The 26,099-nt window shown below is 41.2% G+C and overlaps 1 protein-coding gene across 5 annotated transcripts in view; it reads right to left on the bottom strand.

Annotated features, from left to right (window-relative positions):
• The window catches only part of ptprub (protein tyrosine phosphatase receptor type Ub), a 182,693-nt gene that overhangs the window by 66,955 nt on the left and 89,639 nt on the right, over positions 1-26,099 (bottom strand). For all 5 annotated transcript variants that reach the window (XM_005456695.4, XM_005456696.4, XM_005456697.4 and 2 more), the window contains 5 exons: positions 23,208-23,479; positions 15,090-15,171; positions 9,928-10,043; positions 4,414-4,588; positions 1,465-1,758 (listed from right to left, as the gene is read on the bottom strand). In XM_005456695.4, coding sequence (XP_005456752.1) covers positions 1,465-1,758; positions 4,414-4,588; positions 9,928-10,043; positions 15,090-15,171; positions 23,208-23,479 — 939 coding nt within the window. The remainder of the gene's footprint in view (positions 1-1,464; positions 1,759-4,413; positions 4,589-9,927; positions 10,044-15,089; positions 15,172-23,207; positions 23,480-26,099) is intronic.

Genomic DNA, 26,099 nt, shown 5'->3' with positions numbered 1-26,099 from the left:
AGTGTTAGTCTGAATAAAGTAAGAGTCAAAAATGATAATGAACTGTCTCTTTAAATTACAGTAGGCACAAATCAACATTTTTGAGTTATTATTAGCCAAAAAATTTGCTTTTTTCACTGTTTTCTGACAAATCAAGAAAATCTTTCACCTGCTGATTCTTGTCCATTTGTTACACTTGCTAAATAAAATTTCTGTCTCCTCCAGTAGATACCAAAGAAGCCCTTTTTTAGACTAGCTACTGCAGTCAGCCAGCTGTTATCTTTTAAATAACCGTCAAAGCAATATTGCCATGCTGGCAGCAAATAAAGTCCCTTTCAGTCTCCTCGGCTACAGAGTTCAGAGAACACCAGTGATAACAAATATGCCTTTTCTTATGAGATAAGTGCAGTATATGCAGCGACTGAGTCAGAACTTGTCTATCAGCTCCTCACTGATTGAATTTTAGCAGATTATCGTGACCAGCGCAGTCGCATATTGTAAGCTTCTTTTAAGTTACAGTGTGTGGCTGTTGGGCATCAGTACAATGAGCTGAGGGTCTTTATTAGAACGGCTTCATCATATGAAGGGGCCATATCTATAGGTATTATCTTAGCCGAAATTAAAAGTATAAGCCTATCTGATTTAGAAATTCACTGAGTTGAGCTAAAGTAGAGGATGAGAGCTGCCTCGCGCTTTACGGTTTATTAGCGTTCAACGTACTTTATTCTCCTACGGTTTGCTCGGGGGTACTGCATTGCCTAAATAATGCAGATTCCTCAGAGGTTTTTCAGAAACACAACGTGTTGTTTGGTGAGCTATTTCCACGCAATATCAACCCCCAATAAAAAAAAAAAAGATGTTTAAAAAAAGAAAAGTTCTCACTTTTGTAACAACTCCAAACAGGAAACAGCTGACAAGACTGTCATCGTCTCTTCACACATGACAGCATACAAGATTTAGAGCTACACACTGGCATAAACAAGATGTTAACGATAAGGCAGACATTCATCTGGTATTCAAATTAAAGCTTCCCCGTGGAGCTTTCAAGTGGGGCTTCTTATTGTCTTGTGCACTAAGAGGCACGTCGACGTGAGGTGGCGTGACAGGTAGCGGTAAAGGCCATGGAAAATATCAACGAGCCGGCACAAGAGGGAAGGACTTGTACTGCTTACTAGTAAACACGTAAACCGAGGCTGAAGCTTTGCAAGAAGGGAAGCGCAATCATGTGTGTGCATATCAGGGGTATGCAAAATGTATTTTGGGTGATAGGAAACTCCAGAGAGTACCATGCAGCATGGATGATACACTACTCAAGAGTGTGTTTAGCTCTTTATTTCATCGTTTGGTACATTTACCCTATTAATCTTCTTTAAATCCTTAAAAGAAAACACACTTCCTGTGTAAAAGAGAGAATACATACACTATAAAATCCCATTTTTGTGAAGCTGTTATGAACCAAAGAGTCGGGGAACAATTATTAGTCACCTGCACACTTGGTCCTGCTCACGAGAGGAGGTCCCGGAGGGCCGGTTCCGCCCTCTCCCGGTCGAGTCAGCAGCACGCTGATGTGGTACTCTGTGTCTGGATCCAGGTGCCACAGCTTATAGGTGACCATGTTGACTCCGTGCACCTCTGACCATGGAGACTGGCTGGCACGGTACTCAATCTCCTTCCTGATAATAGGGCCATCTCCCAGGATAGAGTTGGTGTTGAGTTGGATGATCAGGTAAGTGGAGCCGGCACGCAGAAGCTGAGGCGGCGCAATGGGGGATGGGGGTACTGTCGAAAAAATGAAAAGCAGCGTTTTCCTGGTTAAGAACACATTGGTATTGATAAAAGCACTTCCTGGCAGGCCGGCAGCACTGCTGCACAATCTAGGGTGGTAAAGTTGTGCTATTAATTTTACTAATCAGTCGTATGCAAATAGATTTCTGGCTATGTTAAAGCCCACTGAGTCTTAAATGAGTCTCCAGAGACTGCAGGATGTGAGCAGGTCAAACTATGTTCAAATAGCGGATTAGTCATACCTATTAACGGGGCGTTCAGAGCCTTGCATAAATTTTTTAGCAAAGGGGTGAATGCAAAAAACAGCTGTGCATGCATCGCATTGAACGTGACGTTTTCTGTAACTCGGGCAATAATTGGTGTGCGTGTTTTTCTCCAACTTCTCAGACAGCCAGCCACCACGATGAAAGAGCTGAATGCATTACTGCTGGTAAAGCCTGGCAAACCGAGAATTAATACCACTGCCCACATCACTTTCTGGCAGATCCAAGCCGCTAAACACTTACACAGGCAACCGTGAGAGTGAGGGATGGGAAAGCCAAAAGAAATGTGGACAAAGCATGAGAAAAGATCAGAGTTAGATCTGTGGCTGTGACTAATCCTTCATCCCTGCCTCTGTCTTTTACGGCCCTCCTCTCTGTGGGTTTTTCGACAACTTCACCTCTACTCTGTATTGCTTCTTTGTGCCTGCAGCAGCTCATCTTTTAACTGTCAATGAATGCATCCATAATAAAAGGCCAAATTTGAGCAAACAGGCAAACAGCCAGTGGGATTACCTTCAAAGCATCTCACCTACCCCTTTCACGCTTTAAGTAAATTCAATTTTATCTGCTAATTTATCATATTTTTTTCCCCGGTGCATTAATAGTTGTCTCTTCCATGAAAACAAACCAAGCTCTCAGTGCTACCGTCTGTTTAATGTGGGATTCCTCGGTGCTACATTTATGTTTCTGCCAATGCATTTTCAAACATGCTTAGGACAGAATATATGTGCACATATAAACTCAGGGCCCACAACAATAGCCTGAGACATACGGACAAGGTAAAAATGTTTATTAATCGTGCAGCTATCTCCGAGCCCTCCGTGGAGCAGTAGAAGGGCTTTACTATGATTCTCGCATTCTTTCTGCATTATATAAACGAGTAGATCCAACTCATTAAGGGGATGATTAGGCTCTTTTTAGCAGAGCAGAGGGGAAAAGGGATTTATGAAAGCCTTGTTAAGTCAGCGAAGAGCACAGCCAGTTATGGAGTTTCAGGCAGCTGACATGAGAATAACTTAACTGGCCATCGCATTTACTGGTGGTGTAGCCTTGCCAGAAATAACATCTTTGTCCTGATTATAACAAAATAAGGAAAGCAACAACCACAAAGACACAATGACACTTATTTACTGAGAGCGTGAGCAAATCACAGCCATCTGTCAAGTACATTCGCTGTGCCCTGGTTTTCTGGCACTCGCTGGCTAACGTTCTAGCAAAGGGGGCTCCTTTTTGCAGCAATCAGTCTATCACGACACTAAAATCAACCCACGTTGTCTTATCAGTAAAAGGACTATGGAAGCGAGACATTACAAAGCTCATATGTGCCATGTTCACAATGTAATTTAAGCATGTGAGCATCCTAACATTCACTAATTAGTAGTAAATACAGCTGACGTTGATGGATGGTTTGAGATTATGGTGCTGGAGGAAAACTCTTCACATTTTGATGTCCAGGTTTTTCAGTCTGAGGGAAGTGTGAATACATCTTCAAAAATAAGCATAAAAAACCAACCTCATTCATGTGCCCAGCACTTAAAAAAAAACCCCTACAAAAACAGGGGGCTTCCTCGTGGTGGGATCATAACTGTTGGCTAAAAATTCACAGCAGCCCATCCAACGGTTGTCCACCAAAGTGGTGGACTGCACCAGTCTATCAGCCAGCCAAGCGACAGACACCGATATCCACAGAGCCACTCTGCTAGCTTGGCTTAAAACTCCTTTTGGGCTTGTCCTCACTCTCATTTGCGCTCCATTCTGTCTTTAAAAAAGTAATAACAAGAGCATACAGTAGAGGACAAGGGGATTGAGAATCCCTTACATCCTTATTTTCCTTTCTCATCTTTACTTTGCTGAGGGCTCGGGTTTGTTATGCCAGCAAACCATCCCGCAAGCCATGTCATTACTATGCTGTCAAAGCGGTGGTGTAGGGCGGTGGGGTTGGAGTGAGTAATGGTAGTGAGGTCACCATCTGCGCTACATGATATGACAAGGGCTGCAGGAGTCCCAGGCAAGTGAACAGCTTTCTGACAGAGAGCTGAAGAGCTCGGTATGGCAGTCTATCTGGCAACTGCAGCTCAGGATGCCGCACATGCCAGGGAGACTGTGGATACCACTTAAAAAGCCTTCAAGTGAGTCGCTGTAGCATACAAGTTGTGAATAAGAAATTTCTCTGGAAATAAATTAGAAATAAATGCGTGAGACGTTCGCAGTCATGCACAAATGATGTCCTGTGGGTATCTGTTTCCTTTTTAATTCTTCTTTCAATCACACGCAGTACTGTACTGCGTCCAAGAAAGGCAGGAAATGATAACGGCTGGGATGATGGAGAATGAAGGCTAAAAGAAAACAATAATAACAGTCAGAGAAAAGGGAAAAGGGTGTTTACCTTTGACAACGAGTTCAGCAAAGTTTGAGACTCCGGAGCCTCTGGGGGACTGAGTGACGCAGCGGTAAAGGTCTTGATCAGTTCGCTGTACGCTGTCGAGCTGGAAGGACACCACAAAGCGCCGATGGCTCAGGTGCTTGACTGACGCCATTGTTAAAATGTCCCCATTGTGTCTCTGGAAAGCAGAAAAGGACATGGTCAGAGAAACCAGGATAGGCCATGACCTGTCCCTCTCACACGCACACAGATATAAATCATCTTATACAGCACAATAACACACACTTTTACACCCACACACACATAAGTGTAGATGTTTCTGTAGTAGTGTGAGAAATTCTCAAAATACAAATGCATAATAATTCTGAACGAGGTAGTCCGAGTCTTTAAAATCTAGAGCTATGCAAAAAAGACAGGCATTAAAGGCTGAGATGTCCTCACTGTTGCTCTTTAGCATGAGTCAAGTTGTCAACACCCAAGATCTTTGGCATGGGATAATGCAACATGATAAAGTCTCTCCATTACACCCTCGACATCTTTCAAACTCAGTGTCCCAGTTTGTAATGAAGGCCTGAAGGACGGCAGAAGACAACGGCTGTCACATACTGAGTAGCCCTCACCATGACTGGAAACTGACCTTCAGTTGTAAAATTAGTGGAGTGTCCCTTTAGCTGATGGAAGACCTCACTGACTGACTCACTAATTAAAACAGATTTTTAGCAAATATTAGTTATTTAAAGGCATGGAAAATATGCAGGTGTTCAATCTGCATGGAGATGTATGCTTTACGTTGACAGTATTAGTATTACAGAGCATGTTTGTGTCATATCCACGCGGAATCCCAGAATAGCTGTGTACGTTTGCCTGTAGTGCTGTAGCATATACCATCACCAGACACTTCATTAGGTATACTCTGCAACTTTTGCAGTTTTTTTCTGCCTTAATTAATTGTGGCACCAGTAAAATAAGCTTCTGGAAACACTCCTCAGAGATTTGGGTCCATATTAATACATTATAACATCACACAGCTTCTGCAGATTTGTCAGCGCCACATCCAAGTTGAGAATCTCCTGTTCCACCACACCCCAAAGGTGCTCTATTAGATTGAGATCTGGTGACTGTGGAGGCCATTTGAGAACAGTGAACTCATTGTCATGCTTAAGAAACCAGTTTGAGATGATATTAGCTTTGTATCACTGCGTTTACCTGCTGGAAACAGCCATCCAAAGATCAGTACACTGTAGTCATAAAAGGTCAGTAACAATACTCAGGCTGTGGTGTTTAAATTTTAAAAAATCACTTAGTACTAAGAAGCTCAAAGTGTGCCAGGAAAATATCCCTGATACTATTACACCACCACCAGTCTGAACAGTTGATACGAAGCAAGATGAATCCATGCATTCATGTTGCTTATAGCAGATTTTGACCCTACCATCTGAATGTTGCTCCACACATCCAACCAGTTAGTGTTTTTCCTGTTTTCCATTGTTCAATTTAAGCTTGTGCAAACTGTAGCCTCAGAGTCACACCCACAGTAGTCTTCTGTTGCTGTACCCTGTTTAACATATTCAGAGACATTCAGAGATGCTCTTCTGGTTGTAAGAAGCAGTTATTTTGAGTTGCTGTTGTCCTTCCATCATGCAGTCTGGGCATTCTTCTCTCAACAGCGGTCAGCAGTTTCTGAAATACTCAGACCAGCCAAACAACCAGCAAATGGTGCCAGACTGGCACATTCAAAATCCCATTCAAGTAACAAGAAGCTGACCAAGCATACCTAATAAAGCAGCTGGTGAGTGTAGGTGTATAAGGAGTCTTTGCCTTCTTTCAGTTTTCCTGCCTTCTATTTGCCTCTGCTCCCTTGTTTTGGTACTTTGTTTACTTTGTCTTTTAAGAACTGGTTCATTATGTTTCATACACTGATGTTTTTATTATAAACACCGTTGCACACACAACATCCAGCCTTCCCTATTAGCACGGGACACACACACACACACTAACAACCTTTATGGTTGCCCCCACAGTTACTGCACCGTGAACTCCTGGAACACGAAGCTAATAATGTAGCAATACACAAATTATTGCTATCTGGGTCACTTCTTGTTAGAGCTGTGTGATTAAAAAGAAGAATCATCCAGTTGTGTACAATTTCATTAGAATGGCAGGACCATCTCACTGATTTAATCATGCAATATTACAATCAGACGTGCTTTAATGAAAACAAATGAAATCTTGTTAAAATAATAGTGATTATGGGGGTAATATACGTCATGAGCGTCGTGCCCTAATGGAGCCCATCTTCGACTTCATCTGTCCTTAGCGTGCAATGTTATTGAAGCGAAACATTTAACCGTTCAACAGTTACAATCGGGAGACAGATGGACTTTAATGCATCAAAGTTTAATCACTCTAGCACAGATAATACTTGAATGATGGCATGAAGAGGCACGAAAGTGCAGAAATGGCCGCTGCTGGCTCTGAGAGGCACCAATCTGTCTGCACTTCAGAGGGTGGGGTGTATGTGGATGTTTGTCTATGTGCAGCTTCTGCATATGTAGGACTAGGCAGGCCTGGGTCTGGGGCTCACTGAGCATTGATCCCCACATTGCTATTAAGGGTGGGCTTCTGCGTTGCACGGTGGAGGCTCCACTGGGTGTCAAGCGGTTTTTGGGGGCCCGGAGTCTGGGGCCCAATCCTTAGCTTGGCTGGGATGACCGGCCGCTGCCTCTGGTCCTCTGGCACTCTTGCCCTTGGCTGTGGAAGCTTCCCCCCCCCAGTCTTTCACACCCTGTTCACTTCAGCAAAATATTCACACAGATAATAATATGAATAATAAAATAAAATAAAATAATAAGATTACGAGAGGAGCCTACAGTGAGTCCATAGTGCTCCTCTTGGTAAAGCTAATGTGTTTGACACAACAAAGCATTCACACCTAAGCAGTCTTAGCAAAAAAAGAAAAAATGGCCGCTTGTTTCAGTCTAAGAAGAACGTAAAGAAAAGCGAGTTGTGGCAGAAAGTAGGAAGTGGAAAAAAACTGTGACAGAGAAAAAGAGGCTCCAGTGAATGTTGCATGATGCACCTAGCTGTTGCACTGTGAGAGGCCTTTCTCACTTGTTCCACACCATTAAAACCACTAGCATCTGTCACATCCTCACTGTTTCAGAATAACACATTGGCTCTGGCATTTTTTTCCTCATGTTTTCAGGCCATTCTCTCCGCGTGTGAAATAGTGGACATGAATCATCATACTCGTACTTTTGATCCGACAGCTTTCACAGAATCAGAATGTGAGCGTACTGTGATTAGCAGCGAGACCTCTGGGTTACACTAGGCCATTTGGGCTTCTGTCATACTGCTGATTTGAGGCCTTCAAAAAGCCACAGACCACAGGAACCTCAGGCCGAGTCTTGCAAACAAACACATAAACACACACCCCCTGATTAGGGTTAAAAAGTCAACAAATCTTGTAACCGCAAGAAAAAGAAAAAAAGAATACAGCAATGCATCCTTCCTGCATCTTTTCTATTCCTTTTTTTGTTACTTGGCCGGTGGATTACAGAAAGGAGACAGCAGAAATCAGAATAAATCAGAGTAAATGAAATAGCATGCGATCACTTCATGTTACATAAACAATCTGGCTATAGCTAATTGGCGAGGAAACGACAAAAACGATCTGTTAATCTGGCAGGCGTGTACGGTCGAGACTGCGCTACAGCTGGTACTGCAGACGCAATCAACACGAAAGGGCACAACAACAGAAAACAGCCTGAGAGGTGCATGTGTGGAGCAGACAATGGAAGAGGACAGCTGAAGGTAGAAGAGAGGTAGGAGGGGAAAAAAAAAAAAGCATTCCAGTGGCCTGAAGATCTCATTACAGTAGGCGTCTGTAGGGTTATGCCAGCTAATTACCCAACGCATTTGTCTTCATCTTTGTGTTTGACTAAATGGGTGGCTTGATCAGAGAGGTGTGGATGCGGATACAGCAATTACCTAAATCACACGTCTCCCATTTTCAAACAATGCAGAAGGTTTTCCTAGGTCAGCTTTGATTAATGCTGGCTGCAGTGGGTGGTAAGATGCTCAAAAGCACTGAATATGTGGCTACATGCTAACTGTATGCATGAGATGGACAAATTATGAATCCCTACATCACAATGACATATAGGTCTTTAATTGGGCCTTGAGAAGAGAAGAGTTAAAAAAATAGTCATTCACATGGATTCAAATGGCGACATCATGTGAATAAATACAGTGCAAAAAGACAAGAACACAGCGATCCTATCAGCAAGGCGACTTTTCTGATGCAGCTGAGTGAAGACACTTCAAGGCCTTCATTGCCTTTATAGCATTCAGCCTTTGTGTAGCATCTTTATTTAAGGACAAATATGTCTGGGTTACATATAATGATGACACAGAGAGAGACGTGACGGTTATGTATGCAGTAAACTGTAACAGCATGTGAAAACGTAACCATGAGTCACCAAGCTACGGACGAATCACTAAACATCCTATCCTATCCTAACCCAGGGTTTCCACTGTGCATTTACTTAAAAGGTGCAAAGTAACTGATTTTAAAAACAAAGCCAAAACTGTAACATTAGAAAAATATGAACCAATTACTCAAATAATACAGACAAATGAGTGGCGTGACTTTTTGTGAGAGGAAACACACCCTCACTAATAATGTTAATAATAACATCAAGTTGTTTGCAGACAACAGGAGAAGAAAAAGCATCAAGGTCCAAGAAACTGCATTTATTACTGATGCTTATTAGGGAAAGGCTTAAGACACGACTGTAAAACTTTAGATATTCCTACTATCTGCACACTGAGAGCTTCCAGGATCGGTGACACTATTTTCCAGTGAATTGATTGGTCTGTAGGCGGTGATTTCATAGCAATTGATCTCTAATCTAGAACATAACCTGCTCCGGAGCATATGAGATCTACAGCATATGTTACCATCATGATATAGCCTGGTAAAGTACAGAAAAAAAACACAGCCTTTGTCGTACCAAACACCCAGGGTTGAACCTGAAGTTACCCTGATAAGACGAAATCTCGCTTCACAGTACAGGCCTCAGGACTCCTGGCTGTAGGCTACAGCTTCTACTTGAAATGAATGTTCAAATTTCTTTTTTGAAAAATCAATCAAATAACAACAAGGAGAAACAAAATAACCAGATAACAAGGAAAAAGGTGCAAAGTTGAATAAAATTGACTATAAAAACAGAAACAGCCGGAACACACCAACAGATCACAATGTTTGTGGTCACATGTGTCGTTTTCTGTGTGCAGGATGTTTTTCTCTTCATAGGAAAGTGTGTGATGACTTTTACTGTGTCCCATGTGCCCAGGGAGCCTTGTCTAATAATCTGTCTGTAACATTAGGCACTAGCGTTAGTATTAAAAGTCTTCCCTTTGCAGTGTTGCCATTTTGAAGGTAAAAATACAACAAGCTGACACACAGTAAACACAGGTTACTTTCAGCAATAAACACCATCATGAAGCACAAACCTCCAACAGGAACTTCTCAGCCTCTGATGCCCTTCCAGCAGCAACACACTGGAAAGTGGCATTTTGCCCAGCATTGACCTCCTCATCTCCTAGCCTGGAGAAGTGTGGCGCCTTATCTAAAGATACAGACAGAGAGAGAGAGACCCACTGTGAGATGAAAAAAAAAAAACTCCATTACCTTTCAACCGTTCACAATGCAAGTCCGCTTCAGATTAACATAACATGTTTTTATCCAGGTTTTCTTTTTGTTTTTTTAAATACAAGAACAGGAATTTCAGGCTGTTTCTGTTTTGAAACAACAGTTTGGAGGACTTTGTATGAAACTGACTGGCTATGAAGGACAACCACTACAAACATAAATCAGTTTATCAATAGTTTGGCAGCAATTTATTCACATATTTTCATTCAGTTCATTCAGTTTGCATCAGCCTTTTCAGGCTGAGGGGCAAAAATTGATTTTCGTTTCCAGATTCTCCACGGTCAAAATTAAGTCCAAATTTGCACTGCATTTTCAAAAAAATTTAATTAAGATATAAAATACAAGAAAAACATTTATAGAAATTGAGTGTTTGACCAACACCCTAGTTAAGGTTAATGCCACTGATGCCCATTTTCTTCCCGTAATGGTTAATCCACCAGTATGCACAAAGCTCTGATGTTTTTAATGCTAAAATTGTTGTTTTTGCATGAATTATTGTTGTTATCCATCAATTTTCAAATTTAGCATTTTACAGAAAAGCTGAAAAAATAGTAAAGCACATAATTATTATTATCTAAGATGCCAAATTACAGTTATTTCCTTGCGTTCCTGAACACACAGATAGTTTTGCTCAATGTTCTGTTCTGTGACTTCTCAGAGAAGTCATGTGCGTCGGCTCAAATTTGGGTATAAACAGGTGAATTCTCCAGTGAATTTTGACCAGTTTCCAAAATACTCGCGTTTCCTTGTTTTTATGGCAGGTTGTGTAATAAATTTGTTCAGCGCTGCGTATATATTTTTATCGCGATGGAAATTCTGTAAATGCAAATGTGGGCAGTGGCTCTCTCAGAGCCCACCACTAAAATAACTTACAAACAACATCAGATTAGAGGGGATCTATAGATAAGCACAATGTGGGAGTGAATCTGTGGAAGAAAAGCCAGCGAGTGAGCATCGGCTCTCTGCATTTAGACTAATAATGTCCCAGCAAGCTGCGCGGGAGCCGCCAATGAGTCAGTGTGTGGGAGTAGCCCTCTCACCCAACTCCATGATTAACAATAGAGCAATGAGTACCAAACCCCTGCAGAGCCAAATCACTGGGTAAATGCTGGCAGCACTGCCTGCCAACTCTGAGAGATGGGGTAGCAAAAGTTGACATGTCACTCCAGATGACTGACAGGAAGAGAATGCAGAGCTGCTGTGAAGCCGAAGCATCGGGGAGAAGCAAATGTTTGCATCTCACTCATCTCCCGCCTGGTTTTGCACAAGACTCTGTTCCCGTCTAGCTGCGAGGAAGATGACAATTTCTTCATCTTGTTTGTATACAGTAAGTAAAGGAGAGTGCTTGCATTTGTACCCCACATGTGGCCATGTTTCCTTTGAGTGACTTTCCCTCCTAAGGTTTATTCATAATTCATGCGATGAGCCAAATATACAGTAAACAAACACTGAAATGAGTGTGAATAGAAAAGAACAAGCTCTGCATTTGGAACTGGCTGCAGTGTTATACAGCTAAATGTGTCAGATCCTATCCTCGGGACTCTTTAGCGCGATAAATATTTTATTGGGCTGCAACACTGGTTTCAGAGTCAAAGATTAAGACTCAAGAGAATACAACAAAAATGTCAACCATGCTTTATCCAGTATTCCCATAAAGGAACTTTTTGTTGAGAGTTACTCTTAGTTTTTTGTATGCACACTTATTGGCTTTTCACTCCTTTTCTTCCTCCACACTCTTTGCTGCCAAGTAAGGCAGGCTGGCTATGTGCCACATCATAAGGCATGTTCAGGTCTTGATGAGAGTCTTAATTATTTAATGACCACAGTGGGAGCATTCAGAAGTTGCCATCTGCTATGTCTGGAAGTAACAGGGTGTCTGACGGGGTGATATGCATACAGTATGGGTACAAAGCAATCTTACAGCCAACGTTCACGTAATAGAGCTCCTGGTGGTATCCTCTGTAACGTGAAATCCCCGAGGTGTCCAACTCAGCAAGAATAAAAAAAAGAAATACAAAACAGGGATATAACACAGATCCCCCTGAGAGTAAAATATCCTTCAAGCTTGTGTCAGGTATATAAGTCACATGAAAGCAGCGTGGCTCAGGTGTTAAATGTGCTATGAGCTGACAAGAGCCCTTGTGTTCAGCAGTGGGACTGTACAGGGAGTGTGTAAGTGACAGGGAGAGACTTTGTCCAAGTATTAAGCCCGGGAGCTTTAGCGAATACATTTTATACAAAGACCATACATCACTGTGTAAAAGTCTTGAGCCACCATTCGTTTCTTTATATTTTGCTTGGAAATGGGAAATAGGTGCTGTAATTGATTCAAACATGCAACCATACATGTGAATACAGTATATAAGGCAAAAACAGAGCCTGTACTTTCTAATAAGCTTGAAAGTCAATATTTGCTGTGACCACCTTTATTCTTCAGCACAGCCTGAACTCTCTCAGGCAGCTTTCGTGTCAACACCCTTACCTCTTTAAACTGTATTTATTATAACATTATTTAGTATAGTTCCAACAGCACCCCCCCCCCAATGTGCAATATCACTGATCACACTGCACCTCTCAATGCACCTGCTAGTTAGATGGCATGTATGTGTATGTATATAGATGTAAGTGTGTATGTGGAAATATGTGTGTGTATGCATGTACGGATGCAAATATGTATACATACATATATGTATGTATGTGCGTGTATGTTTGCAGGTGTATGTATAACTTGTACATATCTTTCTTGTGTAAATGTAAATTTGTCATTGTGTAAATACTTACGCTATTGTGTACTCCACACACATGGAGAGATGCCAAACTGCCTTTCACTGTTCTTGTAACAGTGACAATAAAAAGCTATTCTATTCTATTCTATTCTATTTCGTGATGTAGTTTTCAGGAATAGTTCTCCCGGCTTCTTTAAGGACAAAAATGGATGCTGTTTAGATGTTGGCTGCATTGTGTTTTGTCAAGATGATCACACACTGCTTCAGCAATAGTTGCGGTCTAAGCTCTGAGGGGGCCAATCCATGACTGATTGGGTGTTTTTTCTATCCAGGTGTTCTTTTACTTCATTGCCAGTGTGTTTGGGATCATTTTCATGTTGAAAAATGAAGCCGTTGCTCATCACACACTTTCCAGATGGTATTTACATGGTGGATCAAAATCTGACTGTACTTTTCTGTGTTCATGATGACAACTTGAACCAAAGATTTCAAATCTGGATTTATCACTCAATCAGACCTGTTGCCACTGTTTTATTTTGGGATACCTCGGACTTTTCTCCCTTTTCCCCTTCCTTAAAAACGACTTCTCGACAGCCCGCCTTCCACTGACACCATTTCCGGTGAGACTTCAGTGAACAGTAGATGGATCAACTCAAGGGCCAGATGCATCTCTCAGGTCCTGTGTTAGATTTTTTTTATGATGACGTGAATTTCAGATAACAATCATCTGCTGTAGATAGTTTTTTTGTTTGGCCTGCTGCTTTTTCAGCAAATAGCTCTTTGGAAATCACCTTGTTGGTACAAAAATGCTATATTATATCCGTCAAACTGTTTTCTTTGTCACTTTTCAGAGATTCAACTTTCAGAGACTCAAAAAAATGTGAAAAAAACGATATGTTTTTGCAACAGGCTTCTAGTTACAAAGTGCCTAAAGATGCAATTTAAAACTGGTTCTTTTGCAAAGTTGTCTGTTATGTGTAGACACCAAACAGATTCATCCCGTGTGTTGTTGCCTTTTTTATGCTTGAATGAGTCATAGGTCAGAGTTAAGTGGCTTACAAACAAAAAATTTTAAAAACTCAGAAAACGGTCCGGTACAAAATGTTCAAAGAAAAACAGACCTTCAGAAAGCTGCTGATCACTCACACAGTAGTGCATATAAAAGATGTAACCAAGTCTGAAAACTAAAGCTAGTGCCAATGTCATCGGTGCCTTAAACCTAAACAAACCTTTATGTGATTCACTCGTCACAGTCGTTTTAGGGGCCCAGTAGTAAGTGGTACACATTTGATAATACTGGAAATAATCCAGCAGCAGTGACTGTAATTTGGTGTACACACCAACGTAGAAGGTGGCAGTACTGCAGCTCAACACTGATTGCCAGTTACCATAATAGGAAAGAAGAAGAACCCCGGTTCCCAGCAAAGTGGCTGATGCACAAAATCAAGCTGAACTAGAAGACAGATAACACACTCTACCACCACCTGAGAAACCTTATCTTGTTATTGCTGGAGTTTGGGGAAAATTGCTGAGATATCACCAAGAGTTTGTTTGGTCAACATAACTGTATAGCGAAAAACCTGACAATATGACAGCCCTAGTAGGTTTTTAAAAAAAGCAATATTGTCTTGCCTACAGTATGTCCATCTTTTATATACTATTTATATACTCTTGTTTCACACAAGGTTGTCAAGTTTCGGAAGAAAAACTGAAATGCTCCTTTCACTTTTTCACCAGTGACACAAAAAGCCCTGTGCTGCTGGGAGCCGTTTATTATAACAAAAAAACAACAACCCTGAACAGGAGGCGTTTTCATTAAGCTTTAAAATGCAGCTAAATGTAGAAAACCTCTTTATGAGTTAAGTGACTGCGCCGCACGTCTCGTAAAGACAAAGAGCATGAAAATGCGAAAGCCTTCACAGAGACTGAATTCGAGATTACACTGATTAACAAATAAATCTGCCTGTCAAAGCGTGCTGGAGGCAAAACGACAGGTGTGTTCTCAGGTGGAAGGGAGTGTTGGCATTTGGGTGTCACAGTGTCTTAATAGTGCCGCTGTTGTCACAGCGTGCCCCGGGAGAGCTTGTAGTACTAATATAAAAGGTCAATCAGCCATTACTCTTCTCCTCATCACATTTATATTTCATGCTGCTTTAAAATCTGTTTTACCCCACCCCAAGAAAAAATAGCTAAATATTTCTTTCCTGCAGCATCTTCTGTGACCGCAATCCACTTACAGCAAGGATAGTTGAGCACCATGATGTCATCTATGGCAATGTAGCCTCGCCGCTCCCTCGAAACCGTTGCCTCAATCAGCACCTGCAAAAGTGAACATTAATAAATGATGAGCAGATTTCATTCGTTAGCAGAGCAGCTAAAGCATATACTTTTCATTAGCCTGATGCTCTCGAAGCTGAAGTGTCAGCGCATTTGAGGGCTGTGTGAATTCTACTCCACTCTGCTCTTGTTCCTTCTACTGCGACAGACGGATTAATTACAAACACACCCATCACCGCAAGTTTTACCTCAGTCCACGGGGCCAAGGGAAATAATTGATTTATCAGGAGGTTCACAGTGTTGTTGTTGTTGTGTCGCATTCTAAACGCAGGACGGCCACAGCAGCTGATAATGCAACTTGCCACGAGACTCAAGGGGAGGACAAACCTCCACGCCTTCCTATGGAACAATAAGCTGGATGAGCTGTGGGCTCTCATGAAACCTAATCAATATCAAATCACCAACCTCAGTAACACAGAGAGTTATGGGACACGGGGGTGATGTTTGTTTTTGCAGCACCAAGGACAGTCTCCCATCCACAAGTTTGATCAAAGGCCAGCTTTGAGTTATTGGTTCTCATAATCCTCTGACAAAGTGATTACAGCATGTTTCCTATCACTGAGGCCCCACCCCAAATTAAAATGAAATCACATCCTCAAAGCTGCTTTAAATGTGTCTCACATGATATTCTATAACATGTTAGCTTAACCTTTACAAGGTCAAATACACTAGTGGCACCAGCGCCCCCCCCCCCCCCCGCCTCCCCCCCTCCCCTCCCCTCCCCTCAGCCTCCTGGACATTCCTGATCATCTTTTACCAGGTTCAAAATGTTCCATTCTTATTGTTTAATGTTGAAACACTAAGCTGGCAACATCTTTTAACACCTTTAATTCATCTTTTAATTGTCCCCTGGCCTTAAAATACAAACGGTTACAGCAGTCTGACAGGAGAAAAGTTATTATCACTATGAAAATTCACAAAATGCAAATTGGGAAAAAGCTCTGAATGCTGTCAGAAGAAACTGTGGTGCTGGTGTAGATACATATTCTACTGCACCGTTGAAAAACCTGCAAAATAAAAACAAAATGCATGAATTGTATTGCTATTGCCAAATTCCAAAGTGTCAGAGATTGTCAGTAGATGCAGCTAAGCTATCAGTATGTGAAGCCTACATGATATCCTCCCTGTGTAAATACACCCATGGCATGGTTTAAAAAACCCTACATCACCTCCTTCTCAAGCTATTGTGTTCAGGGGTAAAAAGCCTAATTAAGACTAGTTTGTGTTGCTAATTAAACCAGATCTTGTTACTTGTTTCCATAAAGGTGCCAATATCATACATCAGTCACATGACCTTCTTTTTTTCTATGAACATAATTTAATGTTACTTTAATGGCAAAGACACTAGTTTGACCTAAAATCATCCTAAACTTCCACATTTCTCATGCAGACCTCAACAGCGAACTTCAACTGAAGCATTTTTTTTCTCTCTTTTTTCCCTGTTTTTTTTTTTTTCCCCCAAACTCAGGGAAAAATATCACTGTAACTGAAAGCTTCTCTGCCAATACCAAAATTATACTTTGCAAAACCTCAGTCTGAGAGTTGGTTATGGTTTTTTTTACTTTTTGATTTACACTGAAGGAACTTTGACACCCACATCATCTCTGCTACCACAATCCTCTTATGTTTGAACACCTAATTTAAGAGTCACAACTGCATCTTCAGGACCTCTGGCCCAAATCACAGCCTTCCACAGTCAGCAGGACGGAAACGGTCCACCTTCTTTGGGGTTTGAAAGAAAGACGCCAACCGGTGTGACAACAAACTCGGCCATGCGTGACCCCTAAAGGCACCTTCCCAGAGAGATGGTGATGGGATGTGAGGAGATTGGGGTCAGCTGGAAAAAGAAAAAAGTCCAGACAGAATGCCATGCAGGAAGCCAGGCATGCACAGAGGGGAGGCTTGAAGCTTGCAGAAGGAGAAGTGGAGTGGAGTGGAGAGGAGAGGTGAAAGGGAAAGCAGGAGGAAGGGTCCTGGCTGCTGGGTCTCCCGGAGTTGGAGACTGACCCCACTCTGTCCACAGCTGGCTGCTCTACTCACAGAGGAGCACTGAGGCTAATCTCCTTCTGTCAGAGTCAATTTTTCCTATTTGTTCCCAGACTTTGTTGGAACCTGAGCTGGAAGATGGCACCGCTTTTCAAAAGTAATATTAACGTTTCCTGTTTTCATCGTTTCTATTTTCCCCCTTCTTCAGGTTGTCAATTCGCTTAAAAGCAGAGTCCTCCCCTCTGATTTGATTTTCTCTAAATTTCCATTTTTCGCTGTCTGCCTTTATTTCTTTCATCTTCCTCTCACGTCTTCTTTGCTTAACTCCTTACAAGCCCCTGCTTAACCAGAAAATAAATAAATAAATAGATCATTGCTATAATAAAAGCATAATATACTTCCGTATGTTGACCTGAATTAGCTGTGTAAACACATGCGGCCATGCCATTAGACTAACATCAAAATTAGCCAGAAACACTGATTGGGCTTAATGGTATACAAGACAGAGGGAAAAAAATGTCTTGGAAGTCTAATTAAGGTGTTATTACTCTCCGCTGAGCTAAAGCACCGAGGAGATTGATTGCTGGTTAATCCTCGAACTTCTTAGCCATTAGAAGAGCGGCTTTTTACGAGGGAGACATTCAGAGCATTTGTTTTAATAAACAACCTCTGCGGATTTTTATTGAAAGCCACTTTCCCAATGAAACTTTCCATGTGCCTATTCTTTATTCTAATGAGCTGCTACTTTTCTTTCTCGGGATAAAAATGCAGGCATCATCTTTTGGAGATTAAAAAATAAGGAAATAAATAAATAAAAGAGTGACACCGCGGTGATTTACGGCTGATATAAAATGCACATTATGAGAACATATTACATTATCCTATAATACTGGCTTTTAGAAACAGTTATAATGTATACAAATCTGGAGACAATTTATTTGGCCCTATAAACGACCTGCTACCTTCTCTCCAGTCACGTCACACAATTAGGCACACCAGGCTTTCACTCACCATGAGACACAGTCATGCATTAGATAGATAACAAAGGATTGCGTGCTGAAGTAAATCTGATTGGGTAGGAATACCAAAGAATAGCAGCCAGTGTCTGAAGATATAATTTCAATGTCAGGAATCTCAATTCGCTCTGTACAGTATTAAAAAAACGAAAACCTTTAACATAGCCATGGGCTCAGCTTGAGGACTCTCAGCAGGCTACAGCGAGGAAAATAGCAGAAATTATCAGACAAAGAGGAGACACACAGATTCTCATTTACAAGCCTTTGATGTGTTTAATGCATGTTATCTTTTTCCTTTTTAACTGAAATTGGTTTTATAAGTAAATAAGATGACATCATGGGAAATCGTTTTACATATCGAGACTTAATAATAACAATGTGAAAAATGATCTGAGCGTGTCTATAAAAGTAGACGCTCTGTCACTTTGCTATTCTGGAGCATTCAGGTGTGTCTTAACACAATGCCAAGGAGAAAAGATGTCAGCACTGATCTTAGAGGAGCAGCTGTTGCTGCCCATTAGTCTTGGAAGGGTTATAAGGGCATTTCCAAACAATTTGAAGTCCATCATTCACAAGTTTATTCCCATGTGGAAAACATTCAAACACTAGTCAATCTTTCCAGGAGTGGACATGGCAGCAAATTCACCCCCAAGGTCAGACTGTGCAATGATCAAAAGAGCTACATGTCGGACTCCACGGGCCTCAGCTAGCATGCTTCATGTTCAAAAGTTCAAAATACTATAATTAGAAAAAGACTGAACAAGTAGAGGTTGTTTGGAAGGGTTGGCAGGAGCAAGTTTCTTCACTCTAAAAAGAACATCAGCAGCACGGTTTACGTTTGCACAGTTGCATTTGAACAAACCACAAGACTGGTGGTGGTGAGAATTAGCTGTAATGCTCAGCACCGTGTTAGTGCATATTAGTGCAAACACCACATTCCAACAGTCAGGCACCGTGGTGCAGGGCTAATGACCGGGGCTTTTTTTTGCAGCCACAGACGCTGCAGTCATCCAGTCGATCAGACCACGAACCCCTCTGAACACCAAAGTATTCTAGAGTCAAATATGAGGCCGTCTGTCTGACTGAAATCGGGGTCATGCAACAGGACAACAATCCCAAACACAGCAGCAAATCTATAACATAATGATCCAACGTCCAGACCTCAGTCGGATTGAAATGCTGTGGCAAGACAAGAGAACTGTGCATAAATGAATGTCTGCGAACCTCAGTGAACTGAAGCCATGCAGTAAGGAAGAGTGACGATGATGTGAGAGTCTGATAAAGTCACACAGAAAATGATTACTTCAGTTTATCACTGCTAAAGGTGGTTCTACAAATACTCAATCTTGTACTTGGTTTTTCTCAGGAGTTCTTTCAAAACGGTTTCACACGATTGTATATTCACATTTTCTAAATCATTTGCTAAAAAAGAGGTGAAACACAGACTGAACAAAACATTTCTTGTAGATTTTTTTTTTTTTTTTTTTTTTTTTTTTTAAATAGATGACACAAATATATAGGGAGTCAACATAAAGCTATCATAAATTCCTTTGGGCACGACAATCATGTGGCAAACGTTTGACATCGTGTCAGCCGTGCAGTGTGAAATTAAAATTTAATAGAAATCGCCAGGTAAAAGAAAATATTATGTTTGTAATATCAACATATGGGGAAAACTAAGAAAAAGGAAATAAGAAGACAGGAGGGGTTAGCTGGGACCGGGTGGGTTCAGCACAGAGGTGCATGTCTCCGGTTCTAGTTAGCAGTTTTTGGGGGCTGGATAACATCTTTAATATTTGATAACAAGATTCTCCAGGTATTGCAAACACTCTAAACCGATATGAGGCAGAGAGAAATATGGCAATGCACAGCAGATCACACACGCACTCGCACGACATTTTCAATCGAGACATCTCAAGGTGATCTTACTGCCTTCTATTTTCCCTTCCTGAAACCCATTGCACTCCAAGTCCCAATTTCACATCTGTGATAGGAGCAAGAGACTCCTGTCAGCCCTCGCATATACACGGCAACCTGATCAGAAAATTTACAGTAAAATCATAAAGTGCAAACATAGACATGTTAAGGAAAAAAAGAAAAAGAAAAACATCATCATTCATTATCGATAAAATCCTCAAACACTCAAGCTGGATATAATCAAGAAAATAATTTTTGAAATCACCAGGAAAGCGAACAAATGAGATTGGAGTGATTGTGGTTTTTCGGCATATTAATCCCCTTAGTTTTGGTGATTATCAGAGAATTTGTCAGACTTCTCTTAATTACATTCCACAATGACATTTTCAAGAAATAAACAGAGACTGAGTGCGTGCCCCAAACAAGGTATTTCATTACACCCCAAAACGGTGAAAGCTCGAGTGTAATCTCACGTCTGTATCTCTGCAGTGTAAAAGCCTGACATTTTGTATCCCTGTGCTGTAGGCAAGACACTGGCTCCTCCAATATGTCCTGAAACCTAATAAGGCAGAAGAACTTGAGGATTTAAAAACTGTCTCCAAAAGCTTGTGTGTTCCTGTGGGATTTATTTTAGTCACAGACAATGATAAGAAGGGCCCATTATCCACCGCTGCTTCAAAAGAGTGCTTTTCTACTTTAATGACAGTGTAAATCAGCCTGCCTATCATTTAAAACCCAAAGTGGAAGTATTACACCTGCCATGGAGCTAATATAAACAAACTTCCACCATTTAAAGTCACACAAAGCTGCTGCTATACACCTAAAAAAATGTAAAAATGAAAGTTGAACGCTGTGCCACTGCAAACTGCTGTTCCCCCTTTTCGTTGCCGCTTTACAATAGAGATGGCCAGCACTATTAGATACCATTAAAGAAAACATTGAGCTTTTACACCTCCCCACTTGCCCTTCTCTCCGTTCTGTCTGTGCAACAGAGAGCAGTGACGTGTTGCAAGACAAGGCCCACTGTCATTCTACAGTGATGAGGTTTTTGACTGCCGAGGGATTAGCAATGTAAGCCGTGGCATATGTGACTTTGTGGAGGCAGTTTGTTTTGTTTCCTTTGTACTCAGAAGCAGTGTGAGGTCAGCTGAGTTAAAGTGAAATGTGAGATGAAAGTAGAAGAAAGAAAGAAGGAAAACTACATTGCTTTAATTCCTCACAAGCTAAAATTGGATACAGTTTTTCTAACGGTGCCAATATCTGCTGATCAAATCCCAAATATTAGCAATTTAATCCAATCTGAACACCGTGTTTCCCCCCAACATGACATAAAAGCCATTAGCAGTTTAAGCTGTTCTATTAAAAGCCACTACTGTCAATTCTAATTTAAGTGTAAGGCCCATCTTCTTCTTCTTCCCTTGTACTGTTTGTCCTGTCTTCAGAGCCATCTACTCCTCCTCCTCCTCATAAGCCCATTATAAAGCTCCTTTTCCTATCTGGAGCCTCTCATTGGCAGCTGCAGCATAATTCTGACTCACCTATGAGCCATCACTGTTTACTGGGATGCTAACGAGACCGAGAGACGAGAAAGTACATAGCTCCCCGGAGAAAGGGAAAGGAATAAACCGGCGATGTTCAAAAAGCAAATTCAATAGCACTTGACTGGCGAAGAAAACGCAGGATAGGTTTTATTATTTTATTCAGGACTTATCTGCGCTGATGTTATGATAGGGTGAAACTGTGGTTAGTGAGTCTGTTTTATAACACAGAGATGGCAGCTCTCTTCCACTTCCAGCTCGCTCACTGTTAAACACGCAGAATGAGAGCAAACCCCTATTTAATGTATTTAATAAGCGTATAGTGAAAGTAGCGATTCACGATGAAAATGCCATGAAAGGAAAAGAATCAGACAGTGTGGACCTCATTATTTGTCGCTGATGAGCAGTTTCACTGGCAGGCGTCCTTTGCTACTCTGTTTATGGGGCCAAAGCTCAAGAGACAGTGCGACTGGATTTGGCACTGATTAGTGCAGCTTGCTGTCTTCTTGTATAGTTAGTGATTTGTAGCTACTGACTTGATATCCAGAAATATAGCTACAGATAGCAGCGCCACAAACTCAGTGGGTTTCACTATAATGGTTTGTTTCTCTTTGAGTCAAAGAAAAATAATGTCCCTTTTTAACTCAGGTCAACAAACTTTGGTGTTTAATTATAACCTGGAAAAGAAGTACATACATAAAGTATGCCTGAAATATTATTTTCTGCTGAGTCAAGTGCCCCTGAGTGTAATACTGTTCTGTACAATATATACATGTGTTTGATCCTGTTAACCTAAAGTTGTTTACCTTATTTTCAGATCGCATGATGTCGGGAGAAAGGCATCATCCTGCATCTACACCCCAGGCCTGCACAATGCTAAGGACTATTATTTACATAGTGAAGGTCACATCTTGCAGGGCTGAATAGAATTTAATTAAGTCAGCAGGATTGACAGTTCTTGATAAAATGCACACTACTCAACTTAATTGCTTTTTGACAGCTCCGCAGAGTTTGCAGAAAGAAGAAATTGGATTAATAGACGGATAACACTCACGCTCACCTGACTGTGCCATGTGCAGACCACAGCATATCAGACCCTCACAGTGCATGCCAGTCACTGTCTGCGTGCTGCATGCACACAATAGCGTACCACACGAATTGTTAGAGTGAAGTGAAAGTGCAGAAAAACAAACCTCGCAGGGTGAAATCTCCACCAGGCATTCCCTTGTGAGATCTACTTAGGTGCTTTAAGCACCAGCACTGGCTACATCCACAAGGGAATCAGGGCTAATTAAGTTGCAAATGTAAGTAATTAACTGTACCTCGAGGCTAAAATGAGTAGTGATCAACAGAGCCTCACTGTGTACCATTTTTAAGCTCTACATGATCGCGGTCAATGAGTCTGCATATCTTCAAAAGAAAAATAAATGTTAAGTTCTTAGAGGAGCATCAAGCAGCTGCTTTGAACAACACGTCCAACATATTAAAACTGAGCATGACGAAGATTTTAAGTCAGTTTTAAATCAGTTTCATCAACATATTCAAATAAGAATGTTTGTACCTGGTATTCGTTCGGCCAGAAGGTGCTGACAGCCAGCTCAACCTGATGCCACTGTTTGCCATGAGACCCCGACGTGTTCCACACTGGACTGCCGAGCGGGCCGCCGTTGACCCGCACGTATGCCCGTAGGGCCCCGGGACTGTGGCCATCACGGCTATACAGGAAGTAGCTGAACTGGACGCAGTGCGTGTCATTTTCACTCAGTGTCTGAAGCAGCAGCTGAGCACGATGACCCACGGCATGCTGGGAGGAGTTCACCAGCATATAGGACCCTGGAAAAAATGCAGGACAGAATGCAACTATTAATCGCTGTATTCAACATTTATGTGTTATTAAAAGTCGGGGTCATTAACTGTGAAGCCAATTTATATGATTTCTGCTGCTCTGTATTGGCCGGTTTAAGCCTGAAAACAATGTAATAGTATTTTAAATCACTGTGTTCCTGTACACCAACTGTCTTACATGCGTCAGAAACAGACATCATTTACAAGTTGCGGAAGTGAAGCGTGCATTTTAAAAAAGTTAACTAGTCTCTCTGCCTGCGGTGTTTATTCATTTTAAATTGGAAAATGAAGTCAACCACACAGACACTTGCACTATCGTCTACACCCGTGTTTTCCTGAGGCAGTAATAACTTTTTGGACATTCATGTATTTTACAATTTGACTGTGTTGTTTTCTTTAGAAACAAGGGGCAATATTGAAAATCGTAGTTTGAGTTTATTTATATATGTAATAATGCATAATGGGAAAATACACAATCTACAGTACTGCGCAAAACTCTTGAGACACCCATCATTTTTTTTATTGTGCTTTCAAACGGGAATTAGGTGCAGCAATTTATTGAAACATACATTTAAATGCAGCATATAAGGCGACTCTAATGAGCTTCAACACAGCTTGAACTGTTATTGCTTTACGTAGCCTTCAGGAATAGTTCTCCAGGCTTCTTAAAGGAAACTTGAAAGTACTTCTTTGGATTTTGGCTCCTTTTGTTTTGCAATAACGTTGAGGTTCAGGCTCTAGTGAGGTCAATTGATCACTGATAGTGTTACTGTGTTTTTCTATCGAGGTATGATTTTGAAGTATTGGCAGTGTTTTTTTGGAGTCACTGTCATGCTGAGAAATGAAGCTGTTGTAAATCAGATGCTTTCCAGATGGCACTGCATGGAAGATCAAAATGTGGCTTCATAATTCCATTAATTCTGATCTGAAAAGATCGCCAACACCAGTGGCTGAAATCCAGACAGTGATCGTGCCTCCACCGTATTTTATAGATGTTATAGACGCTCATGGTTGTACCCATCTCCAGACCTCTTCCATACATATTGGTGATGATTTGAACCAAACATTCTGGATTTTGGATTCTTCACTTCGTCAGACCTGTTGCCAATGATTTTCAGTCCAGTTCTTGTGGAATTTTCCCTTCCTTAAGAATGGCTTCCTGACAGTAGTTAGTAGTGGACTGAACAACCATATCCATCTGTCAGGTCCTGTGTCAGGTTTCTGCTAGATTTGTCCTGTTTGTTAAGGACATGACTTTCCGAGTTTCCTCAAATTTTTTAAGGACACACTGCACACCATGCAGAAATATGTCAACCTTTCAGCTATTGGCTGCTTGGGAATCACTTTGTTGATGCAAGGATGTTATTTTATGCCTTTTGAACTGTGTTATATTTGGCATTTCTCAGATTCAGCTAAAGAAATGGGAACAAATTATGTGTTTTTGTGACAGGGTCCTACTAGCAACTTTGAAGTGAATCAGAAACAGAATACTTTATTAATCCCTAAGGAAACTGTGTAGACACACATGCTCCAAGACAGTAAGAACAGAAACTAAAGACAGGTTGCAACATTTAACATAATAGCTCTAATTATCATTATTATTATTATTATTATTATTATCATCATCATTATTATATCTGTGTGCTACACAAAATGAATATACTTTGACATCAAGTTGCCCCTTTTATTTTTCTTATTTTCTCTGTAGAGGATGTGCAAATGTGCACTCTTTGCGAAGTTGCCTGTCATATATATATGTAGAGAGAGCGAGAGATAACACTTACTCATCTTTTCAGTTGGGTGCCCTTTTTATGTTTGATTCATAGCTCAGCGTTAAGTGGCTTAACAAAAAACAAAATGTTCCTTTGGAAATGGTACAAGGACTGGACTGAGGATGACTGAAAACGCAGGCAATGTCCAAAGAAAAACTTTGAAACATCTTTAGAAAGCCTGGAGAACTACTGCTCAAGACCGCTATAACAAAATGACAAGAAAGTCTGGCTCCCTGGAAGTAAAATATAAAGAAATGAGGGCTGGCTCATGACTCGTACAGTACCATACAAGCGTATAACAGGAGGAATATGAAAAAGAGAGTAAATTAGTTACATCAGTGCTCATACCGCGAACATGTCCATAGCACAGACTTGTTCATCTAATTTAAGTGGCTGAGCTTTGCAAATGAATCACTGAGGCATTTTTGGGAAGCAGACTCCCATGAACCAAGGCAAACATATCAGACAAGGAACAAATCTTTTTTTAACCACTTTTCGCCGTGTGAATCAGAAAGAAGAAAGATGAAAGTATTATCCGGCAAGTCACTGCTATGTGTGTAGGTGGTTAACAAAAGGGAAAAAAAAAATTAAATGTGGGCTTTTGAATGTACAGACACATTCAGTTCTGGCGATGGCAGCAGTGAATACCAGAGACAGACGAGGGGACCGGGTGAGAAAAGAAACTGGCAAACTGAGCGAGAAAAATGAGCCAGTGGCCAGTTTCCCTCTTCCCTCTTCACCAAGGTGACGCCGAGGTATAAACCAAATTCACAAACCCCCCCACTGCCCCAAAGCCTCCTCTAATCAGGATAACATAACCCCATTGCCCTTTGCCT

This window comes from Oreochromis niloticus, linkage group LG11 (genome assembly GCF_001858045.2).
Source record: "Oreochromis niloticus isolate F11D_XX linkage group LG11, O_niloticus_UMD_NMBU, whole genome shotgun sequence".
NCBI classification, from domain to species: domain Eukaryota; kingdom Metazoa; phylum Chordata; class Actinopteri; order Cichliformes; family Cichlidae; genus Oreochromis; species Oreochromis niloticus.
Note: the sequence above shows the minus strand (reverse complement) of the source record. Positions and strands in the feature narration are given on the sequence as shown.